The sequence below is a fragment of the Haplochromis burtoni genome, unplaced genomic scaffold (assembly GCF_018398535.1).
Source record: "Haplochromis burtoni strain Fernald_Lab_line unplaced genomic scaffold, NCSU_Asbu1 Contig_1231, whole genome shotgun sequence".
Classification (NCBI taxonomy): Eukaryota; Metazoa; Chordata; class Actinopteri; order Cichliformes; family Cichlidae; genus Haplochromis; species Haplochromis burtoni.
This window is the reverse complement of record NW_024583592.1, coordinates 34,228-49,639: the sequence shown is the minus strand read 5'-3', so window position 1 is coordinate 49,639 and position 15,412 is coordinate 34,228. Positions and strand designations below refer to the sequence as shown.

The 15,412-nt window shown below is 39.3% G+C and overlaps 2 protein-coding genes across 6 annotated transcripts in view; both read right to left on the bottom strand.

Annotated features, from left to right (window-relative positions):
* Positions 1-531: 531 nt before the first annotated feature.
* On the bottom strand, positions 532-5,884 carry LOC102308087 (5-hydroxytryptamine receptor 3E-like). The gene is made up of 5 exons (XM_042216749.1): positions 3,587-5,884; positions 2,354-2,523; positions 2,094-2,254; positions 1,519-1,729; positions 532-1,403 (listed from the first exon to the last, which is right to left on the bottom strand). The coding sequence occupies exons 1-5, from the start codon at positions 3,778-3,780 to the stop codon at positions 1,225-1,227; spliced, it is 915 nt and encodes a 304-aa protein (XP_042072683.1). The 5' UTR covers positions 3,781-5,884; the 3' UTR covers positions 532-1,224.
* A 1,594-nt stretch (positions 5,885-7,478) lies between these two features.
* Positions 7,479-15,412, bottom strand: part of rnf157 (ring finger protein 157) — a 25,062-nt gene continuing 17,128 nt past the window's right edge. For 2 of the 5 annotated variants that reach the window (XM_042216744.1, XM_042216745.1), the window contains exons 18-19: positions 12,611-12,721; positions 7,479-9,428 (exon numbers count right to left, since the gene is read on the bottom strand). In XM_042216744.1, coding sequence (XP_042072678.1) covers positions 9,283-9,428; positions 12,611-12,721 — 257 coding nt within the window. In that variant the 3' untranslated portion in view covers positions 7,479-9,282. Of the gene's footprint in view, positions 9,429-11,161; positions 11,197-12,610; positions 12,722-15,412 lie in introns of all 5 variants that reach the window. The other 3 variants (XM_042216746.1, XM_042216748.1, XM_042216747.1) reach the window with 3 other exon arrangements.

The window sequence follows — 15,412 nt, the reverse complement described above, 5'->3', positions numbered from 1 at the left end:
TAAAGATAATGACAATAAATATTTTACAACAATCTTACATCTGTGAATACTAGCATTTTACTTTTTATTTAGTGCCACCGCTTACTTATTCTTAATAAATGTGAGGGTTCATGTGTAAAACTACTGAATCTTGCACTGAACCATCATGTAACACTCTGTAACCTCATCCATCTGCACTGACCCCTGGTGTTTTAATGCTGCAACAACAGTTTGGTCTTTGTTTTTATGAAAACTACTTTTAATAATTTAATAACTTTCTGTTATTGTACCAACGATCATTTTTAGCCCTGAATAAAGAACAATTCTAAGTCATTTTCCTCCAAAACTGTGTTTTTGGGGGCTTTTCTTGTGTGTTTAATGGAACTTAATCCCATTTATAAATAATCTTAGTATCAGTTACTTATAGCAAGTTTATTTCATCATCAGAGCAATGATATTTTATTTAAAACATTTTCTCCAGCGCTACAGAGCACATGACCAACAACAGCTTTATCCAAAGCATTACTTTCATGTGACAGTAATCTCCAGGGGAATATATCAGGACCCCAGAGGTTCCCCAAATAATACTGTAACATAATCAATGTTATTTTCTTCCATTTCTGTAAGGCTGTGTTGTATTCTTCACAACAAAGTATCTTTTCTTTTTAGTCTGTAAACAGGAATCTGAGCCCTGATTTGATGTTGGCCAGTCAAAATGTGTGCTCTGAAGATCTTATTCATCCCACTCAAGATGAATTTACACATTTGTTTTGTTGTCACTGATTAATTAAGATCTTGTAAAGATGTTAATACAATTTTGCTCTGCTGTCATGTCATATTAATGCAATATCTGCATGCATATGCTCAAACTGTACCACTTCAGCAACAGGCAGTAGCTCATGCTGTTCCTCATCACTGGACACTATGCAGATGCAGGAACAGCAGGTCTGTCTTTTGTCTTCTGAAAGCAAACAGTAGGTTTGTCACAAGAATTTACACACATTTAAAACATGAAACATCTGCTAACTAAAGATAAGATGAAGCTTTTGAAATTAAATGTACAGCATGCAAATCATCGCCTTCTTTTTGTTCTCTTTTTCAATATGTTTGCTTGTGTTTCCAGACACTTTTCATGTTTACTGCATTTAATGTTTTAAAGCATTTTTCCTTTGCAGGTTCTCTCAGGGGTTACCTGAGATCTGAATTCTTGTTTTAGCAGACTGATACTATAGACTAAATCTGTGATCAGTATCTGAGAAGCTTTTTACGTATCTCACCTGTATCGCTTTTATTAGTTTTGGCTTTTTTATGTTCATTCTTCACCTTAAGCTTGACTTGGGAGTCTTTTTCTATCAGATGTGTAACCAAAATTGTCTCCAGCAGACTGAGCAGCATAAGGGCAAAAATCACAATGCAGTATGTTGCTGAAAGGATGAAACAAGCAACAGTTACTTTTTTTTCTTTTGGTATCTGGTTCTTCTACATACATGAAATACGTCACCACACTTAAACATCATCCCTTAAGGAAGGAGTCTGTACCTATGAGTGGGGTCTTGTTGGACATGGAGGGCAAGATGTCGTTCAGGATGAGCAGCAGAACGGAGATTGCCAGCAGGACGGTGACTTTAAAGCCCAGCTTCTCTCCTCGATGGTCAGCGATGAAGAAGGAGGCGAGATCCAGAGTTAGGAAGAATAAGATGGGCAACAGGAAGTTAATGACGTGGAGGAGTGGCCTCCTCTTCATGCTGAACTGGGAAAACGGGTTCAGTGGTTAGGTTAGATTTACCTTGTGTGAAAGTTATCGTATTGTGTGGGTGTAGTATTGCAGAAGTAACTTTTAAAATTGGTTATTTATCATAAATTGCTTGATTTGGTCACATAAAGTTATTATCACAAGACCATTGTAGTCAGTTCTGCAGCATTCCTGTTTTATGAATACGAGAAGCTTTTATTTCAAGAAATATTTTTAATGAAATAGAAAAATGTCTCAGTTTAAACATTTCATTGTTTTCTCTTGCTTGATGTAAATGTTAATGACGTCTCTTATCTTGTTGTTTTTTTTGGTTTTTTAATGTAATTTGCCACTTGTGTTTTTCTTTCTGTGTATTACGTACAGTGTATATGAGGCTTTCCCACAGTTTATTTTCAAAGGTCATATTGACTTTGGAGATGGACAGTTGGAGGAATTCCCACTCTCCCTGTGTTTTCATCACTTCACGGGAAAACTGCGTGGCCCGGGAGGAGTTGGAGAAAGGAGAAAGTCGCATCTCATCTACTGTTTTGGGAAATGACAGAAAGAATGAGAGAAACGTTTCAGAGTTCAAACAACTATGAAAGCAGGAGAAAACACACCAGAACACTCATCCTCCCTCACCACAGTGACTTGCAGAACCAATGGTGATGTTACATTTCTGCGTGTCGAAGGGGAACTTGTGGACATCCATCTTACAGGTACTGACAATCTTAATGTCGTCCTCAGAAGTGATCGTCCCATCGTAGGCTACGGAGATGTAATAACTCTGAGGGGAGTCGTCCGTCTGTATCCTAAGACACACAGACACACACACACACACCACACACACACACACCACAACACACACACCCACACACACACACACCTACCACAACACACACACACACACACACACACACACACACATTATTCTCTCTTTCAGTATGTTTGCAGAGCACCTACACAGCATAATTTGATGATACTAATTATAAACTGACTGAATTATTCTGAAGCTCCTGCTGTGACAGCAGCAGGATAATGTGTTTGTTTTAAAGTAGTATAAAAGCTGCTGCGTGTACTTTAATAAAGTGTGCACACAATGAAGCGCCTGACCTTCTAAACAAACACAGGATGGCAGCAGATATCAAGCTGTTACATTTGATGCTGAACAACTATAAAATGATTTTTTGCAAAAAAAAGCAAGCTCCTGCAAACATTCCTCCTTACTGATATCCATTATGATGGTCAGTTTGGATTTCAGCAGGTTGTTCTCATAGTGTCTATATAGCTAAATGCATTGAGTTGCTGTCATATAATTGGCTGATTAGATATTCCTGTTAACAAGCAGTTGAACAGGTGTACCTAACAAATATGTCTAGCCAAAAACAACGTAAACTGCAAACAGGAAAGTGTCTGTTATATCAATAAACTGGCTTAATAAATAGATAGCATCACAAAGCAGCATTGTCCATGAAAAATAAATTGGTGATGACCTAACAAATTATAATTCTGTTTGACACTTATGACAGGTGAGCGGTCATAGTTTATTGGTTGTTATATATGATTTGTTTTAGCAGCTGCCCTCAGCAGTCCTGTTCACATTTCACTGTAAATAAAAAGTATTTCAAATTCAGCTATGAGAAAAAGAGTTATGACCTTCATTTCACTGTGATTTTCAAAGATTTAACATGCCAAAAGTATTTATTTTGCAATGTGAATCCAATTTTATTCAAAATATTGATCTCTCAGGCCAGGAAACACTTTTTTGACGCACTTTGATTTGAACAAAATGAATAAAAGTGTCTCCTTTTGAACCTGTTTGTGTTTGATTTTGTAATAAACTACACTTCATGTCCGTGTGTGTTGCTGACTCACATCTCATAAATGAAGACATCTGGTTTCCAGAGGATTTCTCGAGGAATTGTGATATGAGTAATTCCACAAAACTGATCAGGGTCCCATGAGATGCGTTCATTATTCCATATCTGCAGTAAGGTTAGATTATCAGAAAAGTCAAAGACGGAGATGCACAAGGTGTGTCTCAGGCAGACCATGATTTGCATCCTCATTGGGCCGTTTTTTATTTCACCTTGTGCAGAATAGAGCAGATAGACCAATGAAAGACTGCATCAAACAGATCAATGTACAATGCTTAATTTAACAAGTCCTAAAACAACATCTGTGGAGCTTAGCTTTATCATGAATGTCAAATTATCATTTTTGTAGTGTGCTTTCTATATTTATTTATTTTAGTTTTATGTTGTTTTGAAATGTGTTGACATATATTTTTAATATAGACCCCAGAAAGATTAGCTGTGCTTTGTGTTAACCTAATGTAGATCTGAAGAAAATAAACTCACCAGGGTTGCCCAGACAAAGGGAATAAAAGTTTGTGTTTTCTCAATCTGAAAATAAAGTGATGTCAGTAATGACCACCTTCATTGTAGCATTTAGCTCATTAATAACACATAAATGCAGTAATGTTGCACCTACCACAGCCAGGATGGCATACAGGATGATGTCCAGCTCTACTTTGGTGGGGTGCGTGTAGTCCAGCACAGGCCGCGTCAGTTTAAACACACTGTTATCTGTGGTCAGGTTCAGATAGTCCAGAACATCGTGGTAACTGCACACTTTCTGACAGGAAGTCACATCTACAGCAAAATAGTTGTCAGATAAATGATTTCTATTGGAATTTAGATTTTAAACAATATATTTTGCCATTCATTTTTAACTTTTGTTTGGAAAAAAGAGAAATTGAGAGCTTGTACACAGCTGCTTAGTTTGTTTCTTGTTTCTTAATCTGTTTTTTTTTTGTCTGCAGTGCTTTTATCATTTAATTTTCCTTGTAGTGTCAGGATACTGTTTTCAGGAAACTCAAGTTTCATAATATTTTTAAATCTAGAATTAGATTAATGTGGATTTAAGATAATTAAAACTGTCTATTGTCATTAAAGATCCTATGTACACTTCTAGCCCATTAAATTACTTGTGTTTTCCTTTTTTCTTCCCTTGCTTAAATCTCAAGTTTCATCTTTTTTATTGGAAATAATAACAATAACTCTCATTTGAACATTTTTCGGTCCCCGATTTGTCTTAATCTGTATTATGCCTTTATGAGATGTGTCCAAGAAAAGTTACTGTTACAAACAATGTAAAAAGTTAAAGAATCAGATACATGCAGGATGGGCAGTACTCTGCTGTCCATTAATGAAATGACACTCCAAACAACACAAAGTCTTACCAGTTAAGATGATCAGGATGAGAAAAGCTGAATACATCGTATATGCAGCTGTGAGAGTGTCTCTGTGTGGTTGAGCTACTTCCAGAGGAGCATGTGTCCCTGCTGTTAGAGCTGCTGCCCTGACATTTAATCTGAGAAGGGGAGGGCTGGGCACAATAAATGACCTGGCTTGCTGCCTTAAATGAGAAAAACCCTCCCCCGCACTCTGATTCTGTAATTGGCTTACAGAGGAAAGGGACATACAGTATATATGACACTTACTTCTTGAGGCAGATAAAGATTATAGGTTTACGAGAAGAATAACAAATAAAACTAAGGTAAAGGCGGGTGGAGGGGCTTTATATGTTTTGGGACAGAGATAACGCAAATTTGCAGCTTGCTGGTGACACAGTCTTTGAGTTACATAAGAGATATTTCCTGTAACAGACACAAACCTGCAAACCTCAAATGAGAAGGTAGAATTCAATTAGAGCGCAACTTGATCACTAAAACAAAGTGGTAATGACATTATGAACACTGTCCCCATTAAAACCACTTACTCCCATTGTCTTCCAGTCTCAGTGCCCAGCTGAACATCAAATATCATGTATTATTTAGGCAAAAAGACTTTCTGTACAGTTAAGTGACTTCACTCATACAGTCCAGATTTAACAGGCTGGCTGTTATCAAACTGGAGTTTATCTTTGCTACTGATTATTTGTTAGATTACCTATCTAAATGAACAGTTGAGTGTTTGAGCTTCATTTTTGCTTGATTAATAAGTATAACGTATAACAGCTCGTAACTTTTAACCTCTTAACCAGTGTCTGTGGGGTTGTTACAAAAGTATGCCAATGCAAATTAAACCCGAGTTCTCAATGATGGGCAACCAGGGGCCCCTCCTCTGCCTATTAAAAAGTCTTCTAGTGGTATTGAGGTTTCTCACGACACATTGCTTAAGAGTTGTTGAGTTAGATGTGATACAACCACTGGTTGCTGGGGAAATGTGTATTTCCCGACTGGTTGGCAGCAGTTCTTGGAGGTTGCTGGTTTTCACTGGGTGAAATCAGACGCAAAGAAGGCGCTGTACCAAAAAAGCTCTGATTGCTTTGGCTGCTAGCATTGTGACAGCTGCCTGGAGCCTTTTCAAACTTGCCTGCAAATAATCAATAACCATGAGCCAAGTGGTAGTACAATAAAGAAGTCCAACGAAAACTGCCAATGGAAAAGGTTTGCCTTACTAAAAACTGTGCCACAGCCCAGCCAACATATTTAACTGACTTTTAGCAATCATTTTTATAGAAACTACCTTTAACCTCCAGCATACTAGTACTAACTACTAGTATTAACTGTTTAGCTTAATCCTCTCTTTTAAATATGGTCACATCTGTTTTCAAAACACCAAGAGAGCAAAGGGCAAAATGTCAGACCCTAGAGGCTTCAGAACAGTAGCCCACAAATAAGCAGGTTACGTCACATATCTATCTTATATAGTGCAGTATATAGTCGGGAATGGCTCTTGAATTTCTGAAAGATAAAGATATATCTGACAGGTGACTGACTACTTTTCACTTCTAAAGTGTATCAATTTATTGTTGTGTGTGAGTATTGTTCACAAATCTGGAAACTATTCAAATAACTGTAGTTATAGATACTGAGACTATTTCCATGAGAGGACCAGAGTCATGTTTAAAGCTATTTTGGCATTTTTCAGTTGTGTTGCTATAGACACACAGAGTCACAGTCACAGAGAAACACTGTACTGTAATGTGTCTGGATTACAACAGGACACTGTGCTAGGACTGTCTAAATCTTCTCCAGCTCAAACTACATGCCATGCCCTAGTGAAAAGGAGGGTTTGTCAAGAATTTTTAGCAGCTCCTGGAATTCCCTATATAGCCTTGTGTGAGTCATACGGAGGACGACCAAAACCATATCACAGAATGAGGGCTATTCACCAGGCGGATCATTGGCAATACAAGATTGGTTTTAGTTTGGAGTGATGGAAACAAGTTAGCTGACAGATACAGAAAAATCTGCTGAGTTGTGTAGTTATAAGTAAAAAGATGAAACCATATTCTTCTTCTTTTTTCTGTTTTTGGATTATTACTTCATTTTCTGTTTTTAGGACAGGGACTGATAGGGATGCCACATTTGGCTACTGTTATGCTGATTGGTGACATCTGTTGGGAAGTACACAAATCCGCTCACATGTATATATTTGTAAGCAGAAAAGATTATTTGAGGCAACACAGATAAGGATAAAAGGAAGAGAATAGATGGATGGAAAGGTCAATTTTGTTGTGTGGGAATGGTTCCAATTTAGCTGTAAGAATTTTCTACTAGTGAGTTTGAACTTTCTTCTGGGAAAATAAAGCATACCAAAGTCTGAAAAATGACTGTAAAATAAGTGCGTCGAGCGATTTTCACTCACAGTGACCATGTTAGGAAACTCCTCAGAGAAGCAGTTCATGCTCAGAGACATAAAGCACTGATTAATGAATCCTTCCATTTGAACTCAACAGAAAATCCCTCAAATGTCTGTTTAGTTGCAAAAACTTTATTGTCTGTTCAAAGTCTTCATTGACATTTTCACTCTAGAAAAGTGGGTCTTGCAGATTTGGGACCCATCCCTTTGATATCATACTGTGACTGGTGCCGTAATACAGCTTCATTAACACATTCGGACTGTGATCATGTGACTGTTCGCAGCTTGGTTATAGTAGTGCAGTAGTCTTGACCTTAACGGCCAACAGAATAGGGTTCCAGAAACTGATATTTAACACTGCAGAAGGATACGTTACGTCTTTATGCATGTGCAGTGATCCATCATCAAGTCTACAGTAGGGTGCAGGCTGACCTAGACTAACATGCTTACTCTACTGTCGCCTCATGCACCGCAAAGTGTGTCGTCTAGGAATCAGCTAATAGTGCATTAAATGTTGATATTGTCCCTTTTCAGTTATTCGTGTGTAAACCTTTACAAATTTTTCACATATTTTCATCCACATTCTAATAAACAACACAGTGTTCTGCAACAAAATAAAACACAAAAAGGTCAACAACAGGTGACATACATTAAAGTATATCTCACGAACTAAAAGCGTCACAAACAGGAAGAAACAGGCTCGAGGGAATGGTACAAACCGGGAAGCATGAAGATGAGCAAGATGCAAGACAGCAGCGTGGGCCAAGTCTTTCACTGTATTGATGCTTGTCTCACAAGAAATCCATTTACAATGGCAACGCTGAAATTTTTTTTTTTTTTTTAAAAAGCAGTAACACAATGAAACGTCTGAATATGACCCAGCAGCGCAAATAGTTTTTTTTTCACTGTTTGAACTGCGAACAAGCATCCTAGTGCAGGAAAAAAAAGGATGAGATGCAGTGTCTTTATTGCTCGGTGGTATTTGTTGATTTCAAGTTGCACTACAATAATACTGACATGCTAAGATGGAGCTGTAGATGGAGACGGTGCCAGTGGTGTGTTTGAGTGCGAGTCAAAGTTTGTGTTTGATTCCAGTCAGGGGACATTTCAGATGTCCCGTACATTCCCCTTCTAAGAGATTATCGTCCTACATTCTGTGTGGCATCTTTTTTTTTTCCTTCCTCCAGTTGATCTCTGTTCATTTTGGCCACTGTAACTTGGCTCATCGACCGCCATACGAGTCCGATCACTTCTGCACTTTTGAATTGACATTCAGCACAGGTCGTTGTGTTTCAAAAGCATGGTGGAAATGAGAGGAAAACTTGGAAAGTTGCATGCGAAGTCGAGACAGGAGCTCCCTGATGAGAGGAGAGGGGTCAGTACTTTCTAGCTCAGTAAGGTAAGGTAGTCCGGTGTCAGCTGACTTTTAGCGTCAAAGCGTCCGACCACTCGTCAGGCATACAGTTTACAACAGAGAAGGAGAAATACGCTAGTAATAAATCCGATTGCCGATCACAGTAGCCCCTGACTGTTTAGCTGGTAATAGGAAGAAAGGGAAAAAAGAAGAGGAGCAGCATATATTTTTTCTAATGATAGTGTCACAATACACAGCTCTCATTAAACCTACAGGTAATAAATAATAACGTAGCAGTAGGCTAATCATTCCCACAACAAGTTAAATCACAGACAAGAAAACAAGGAAACTCCTGTGAGGGAAAAAAAAACAAAACGCACAGACAATGGAGAGGTGTGATTCCTCGTTCCTCCTGACTCCAATCCAGAATCATCCAGGAAATTTTGAGAAAGATGGGGATGTGAGTCCCTGTTCAGTGAGGACAGTATCCAGCGCTGCAGCACTGTGGCAGGATTAAGAAGAGCTGACTGGATGAGTAAGTTTAGATTGGTGTGTGTTCGTGTGTGTTACACAATGAGTGGTCCACGGCAGGGATGTTTGGGACTCTGGACCCTGCTCTCTGCCCCCTGCTCCTCCAGGTTCATGTTGCTGGTGGAGTTGTGGTGGGGGAGAGGCTCCAAAACAGGCCTGTAGCCCCCGAGGTACAACAGGTCTGAATGAGAGAAGAGAACGAGAAGATGATTTGAATCCGTTTTTCCAGGTAACTCACAGACAAACCGTAATTTTTCAGTTAAAACCCAAGGTACCGTGCAAAAGTCTTGGACTGTCCCACATTTCTTTATGTTTTTCTAGAAAAATGGGAAATGGGTGCAGCAATTCATTGAAACGTGCAAATATATGTAGAAAGCAAAAACAGAGTCTGTGCAGTTCTAATGAGCTTGGAAATTAATATTTCATATGATCACCTGTATTATTTAACACAGAACTAAATTCTCTTAGTCAGCTTTCTTGTATGTCTTCAACAATAGTTCTCCAGGCTTCCTAAAAGACAGTCAAAGCCCTTCTTTGGATGTTGGCTGTCTTTTGTTTTGGCGTAACAATGTTGATCCAACTTCTGGAAGCCAAATCATGACTGGTAGTGTATTATTGTGTTTTTCTATCCAGGTATGCTTTTCCTGCATTGGCAGGTTGTTTGTGTTACCTTTGCCGTGCTTAAAAATTAAGATAGTACCTTTGATGCCTTCAGGTGGTACTTTTCTGCATTCATAATTCCATCAATTTTAACAAGTTCCCCAACACTACTAATGGTAAAATGGCCTGTATTTGTATAGCGCTTTACTAGTCCCTAAGGACCCCAAAGCGCTTTACACATCCAGTCATCCACCCATTCACACACTGGTGATGGCAAGCTACATTGTAGCCACAGCCACCCTGGGGCGCACTGACAGAGGCGAGGCTGCCGGACACTGTCAGTGCTCTGACCACCACCAGTAGGCAACGGGTGAAGTGTCTTGCCCAAGGACACAATGACCGAGACTGTCCGAGCTGGGGCTCGAACCGGCAACCTTCCGATTACAAGGCGAACTCCCAACTTTTGAGCCACGATCGCCCCATTGGCTGAAATGCAGCCCTATACAATGACAGGTACAAGGACTAGACAAAAAGTGAGTAAAAACAGCTGACGTCCAAATAAGAAAAATTGAAAGATGTAGAGAAAGACTGGAGAACTATTGCCAAAGTGTTTTTAAAGACATAGAAATGGGGGGTGGCTATCATATATTTTAGACCAAGATCAAAGTGATAAACGTCCTAAGAATACTTTTTCATTACATTACAGTTTATTGCAATAACAAGCGATAACCATTAAGTTGATTACCCATTATAAAAAAAAGAACAGAGATAGCTGAGGTGTGTACAAAGACATCATACTCTCTTCTTTTCAAATCAAATTTATCTAAAACATTCAAATATTAAAAACTGTATTCTATTTTTAGATAAACAATAATAAATCAATGCTCAGTAGATCTCAGTGACGGATGTTGTGCTATTCCCTATTTAAAAATAAAGCCACAGACACAAAGATAGAAAATAATTCATACTTTTCATGTCACCAGCGAAAACCTAAATAATAAACAGAAACACAATTTGGTGGATCCACATTTCCTAAACAGTTGTACCTTTTGCAAGCCTGAAGAAATTATAAATTGAAAAAAAATGTAGACTTGCATTTTCTTTTTAAAAAAAATAAAACAACGCTTCTTACTTTCATCGATTTGGTACTCGATGACCTAATTAGATTGCGAAATACAATTTAATGATGAGGCTGAATGAGAAATCAAAAGGTAAAATAAGAACAAAAGAAAAACAACTGCTACAGTTTATAAATTACAAACCCCCAAATTGAGATTTTAAAGTCTGATCGACCATCTAACCACATCTCCATACCTAGTCCTCAATGTGCACTGGGCACGACTCCTCATCTGTCCATCCGAAAGAAAGCGAAAGAAGGAAAAAAGACAGAAGAGAAGAAGAAAGGGGCGGGAAGGAAAAATGTCCAGGAAAAGACAGCAGAGGATGTGAAGAATGATGGGAAGTAAAAAGGAGAGAAACAGAGAGATAACAAAACACCTTTACAACACAGGAATAGAAAACATGTCACGACATTCACCGTAAAACGCAAACAGGGTCGAGTGGGTTCATGGGAATGAAGGGAGTCTCGGGGTTTGGAGAGGGGACGAGGTCAAAAGCTACGAGAATGATGGAGAGCTAGAGGCTGTGAAGAAAGTTTGAACACAAAATGATATATGCTGACGAGGTAAACTAATACTCCAGAGTTTGTCTATTTACTGAATGGTGAACTCTTGTATTTGAATATCTAGTAAAAATAAACTGAGAGAATTCCTTAAATGTTTTATATGGAGTTTCTTTTATATGTCACATTTGTATTTGTATAAATAATTAAACAATATCCTTATCTTTCAGCCATTTAATAATATTTTTCATACCACACCAAAGGTTGTGATGGCTTTTTAAAGAGATCTGTGTTAAATTGGCAGCTTTAAAATTGTTGAAATGACAAAGAAAGGGAAGTTTTATAGGCAATTTTTTTTTGCTGAAACAGAGTAAAGATAAGGTGTGAAACAAAGTAGAAATGGAATCAAATTCAACCAGGAGTCCAGAAAATAACTGACTGCGATTTACAAACGCTGGCCGTCAAGAACAAAATCGACACCTTTAGCTCTCATCACAGTAACTCACCCCGTGTGGCGAAGCAGACGGGAGGGCCGGGGAAGGACAGGAGGGAAGATGGAGGGTGTGAAAATGAGTCGCAGATGTTTGGCAAAGCGGCTCGGAGCTGGCAGACACTGAACATGAACTTCAACTTTTGGGAAGGGCCAGATTGTTTCTCTCTCACACTCTCTCATGAAAGCAAATGCAGAAATCACCCGTCAGTCACACATAAGATTCACTCAAACACGGCTACACAAACACACGCGCGCGCGCTCAGGCACACCGGGGCTTCAGCTAAAGGGGAGGAGGAGGGAGAGAGTGGACAGCTAACCGCTACTGGAGAAATAAAAAAAAAAGCAATGAAGCACCACAACATCAAAGGGTAAGGATGAAGAGAAGAAGGAAGGCTCCTAGTCTTCATGCTGGGCAAAAATGCTACAAATCCTCATCTAAAAACAGCGTTTAAAAACCTAACTGCTGCTCTCCCTAGCTTCCACTCACATTAGCACGTTAGCATAGCAAGCTAATGCATCAGAAATCCTTTAGTCTTCTGCAGATAACTCTCCTCACGTTTTCTTTCCTCCTGTATCTCTCTTCATCCCCCGTCCCTACACTCTCAGTCTTCAGCTCTCATTGGTCCATGTTCGGGAGGTTGCCACTCACCCGCGAAACGGCTGTTGGGAGCCTGCTCATTATCCAACCCCAAAGAGGGCGTGTCACAGAGGGCGACGCCCTGATTGTTATTGGCCAACTCTGGACACCTGCTCCGCCCACCTGCAAGCGAGGGCAAAGGTCAAACAAGAGCAGCCAGGCACAGCATGTGGGGAGGAGGAGGAGGAGGAGAAGGTGGGACAGGCAGGAGGGTGAGAGAAAGAGGGGGGAGGGTGTCAGAGGTGGCCATGCTAGAATGGCAATAACAGAATAATAATTGATCAAATATTTGCACATTTGATCAATATGAGTCTCTAGGATCAAGTTTCAAGAAAGCTTGTGAAGATGTTCACTTTTTTTCTTTATTTGGCCTTCAGCTTAATGCATATGTCAAATCATAATCCAGTGACTGGATGGAAAAAAATGGAGCGCAAAGGTGAGTATGTTCTGCTGAAAAAAATGTGACAAGTGAAGGAACTATGATAAAACAAAGAAGTTTGGACACTTGCAAAGCTTAGTGTGCAGGACTGCAGTGTCAGGACTGTCAAAACGCTGCCATTCTGACCTGTCACGGATCATTGTGGCTGTCAAATTCACTATTCCAACAGGAATCAACAGAATAGAATAATCCTTTATTTGTCCCACAAGGGGAAATTTGGGTGTAACAGCAGCAAGAAAGACACATATACAAACAAACAGCACACAAGACAGAACAGAAACATACACAATTTTTCCATATTTATATGTAAAAATCTTTCCATATTTTTACAGGAAGAACTGTTTGATTTTTTATGCTCTTTTGATCAGTCATGGTTTACATTAAATGGTAGTGCATTTAATTTGATGATATATTCAGTTCTCTCTTGCGCTCATTCATAGACTGCATTGTTTTTGACTTCCACATGCACTCACAGTAGACTATGCTGCTGTGCATATACTATACATACGCATATACTATTATATATTGTACATATATTTATTAGTTTCAGATTTAGCCATTCTTGTATTTTGCTTGTTTATGTTATTGTATTTTGCACAACTCTGTTGCTTGTGAAGGCATCCTTTGTTGATCAGATTCAGGTTTTGCTCCACACAGGGCTGCTGACTTGCATCTGCATGGTTTGAATTTCTCTGAATATTTGTGTAGTCGCTGTTGGCGTTAGTGTACAATCTATGTGTTTTTACTCTCTAAGCCTTGCTGCCTGCACCTGCTTTTATAGCTTCTGTATCATGAAACATGCTCCACCTGCACTGCTCCTGGATGCCGTTTATGTGTCTGCAAGTGTGTGAAGTGCGTGTGTGTATGTATGTATGTATGAGAGAGAGAGAGAGAGAGAGAGAGAGAGAGAGAGAGAAGGCAAGCGCGGTGGAGTGCTAAAGAAAGTGTTGTGGTGTGCACCGTGTGGGCGTCCATTACCAGTAAGGCTTGAAGTGAAAATAACAAGGTCACCTTTAATTAGACAACGGTTTGAAACGTGTATATGTAAATTACTTGTGTGTGCGCGTGGGTGTGTGTGTTGTGATACCTCGGTCCAGACTGAAACAACCTCTGCGAGTTACTGAATGACCTTTCTTTAAGGAGAGATTACTGACATTTTTCGCTCTGTACTTCTTTCTGTCCCTTGAACAAGAACCTAGCATGAATAATATCGCTAGAGCCAACAGTCACAGGCCAACCTTGACAACTACGCGTAGTGTGAGTATAGTTTCACACATGCGTGCACAGCGAGTTGATCAAAAGACTAGCTAAAGATCTTCTATCAACACAGCTCATGCCATGACAAAGGAACTTCTAAGCCATGTGTCTCTGGATCATGTCGTACCTATCTCTGGTGGCTGCACAGGCTTAGTTCCAATATCGATTTGCCCTCAGCACTCGGTCACTATCTTTTATCCTTCATTAAGCATCACACACTCTGCATATTTCACACTTAGAGCGATGCATTGCTTGCATATTGCCAAGTATTGTAAAGGCTAGTGTGATATATACTCTCTCCGCGCCAGCAAGATTTTTACTTTGCTATCCTCTAAACAGAGACGCTATAGTAGCTGGAATAAGAGGTATCAGCAGCACTGCTCTATACCCATGAATCCCATAGGTTCTACTGGTGTGCATATAATCTTCTCTCTATCTTCTGAGCATGTTCACACCTTCTCTCGTAACACTCATGGCCCCTCACGTTACACCCTGCAAGGCTCAGTATGAAGCCATGAATGCTTATCACACACAAATTCATATGCTGCATAATGCCATTTACCAGTAATCTAATGCAGATGTCCAATAAATCTCAAACCCACACAATACTGTTCCTCTACTTACATCACTATTTGTTCTTTTGCCTATTTACTATAGTGTGAAGTGCGTGCAGTCTACTGAAGATAAAGTTTACTTACTGTCTGAATATAAAATTATGACTGCGACTCTATTAGAGCAGCGTGAAGTATAAGCCGCTACTATTAGCCATCAGTATAATGAATAACTTGATAGTTATACATAGCTATCCTAGTACTGTTTTCTTTATAAATCTTACCTACAGATCATTTAATGACATAATGAGTGAGAGAAGAAGACTAGAATTTCCAGGCCGAGGGAATGAACAAATGTTGGACAGGCCACAATAACATGAAGACATAGAAATAAAGCGCTAGTCCTCGAAAAATGTAGAGTTAATTTCACTATACTAAACCGGTCTTGCGCAAATCGTAATCAACCACTCCAAGCATAATCAAAACAATCTCCAATCGTGTACTCTGTTGTATGATGTCCACCACCGCACCTGTCGCAACTCTAATCAGCTAACTTTAATTTTCATT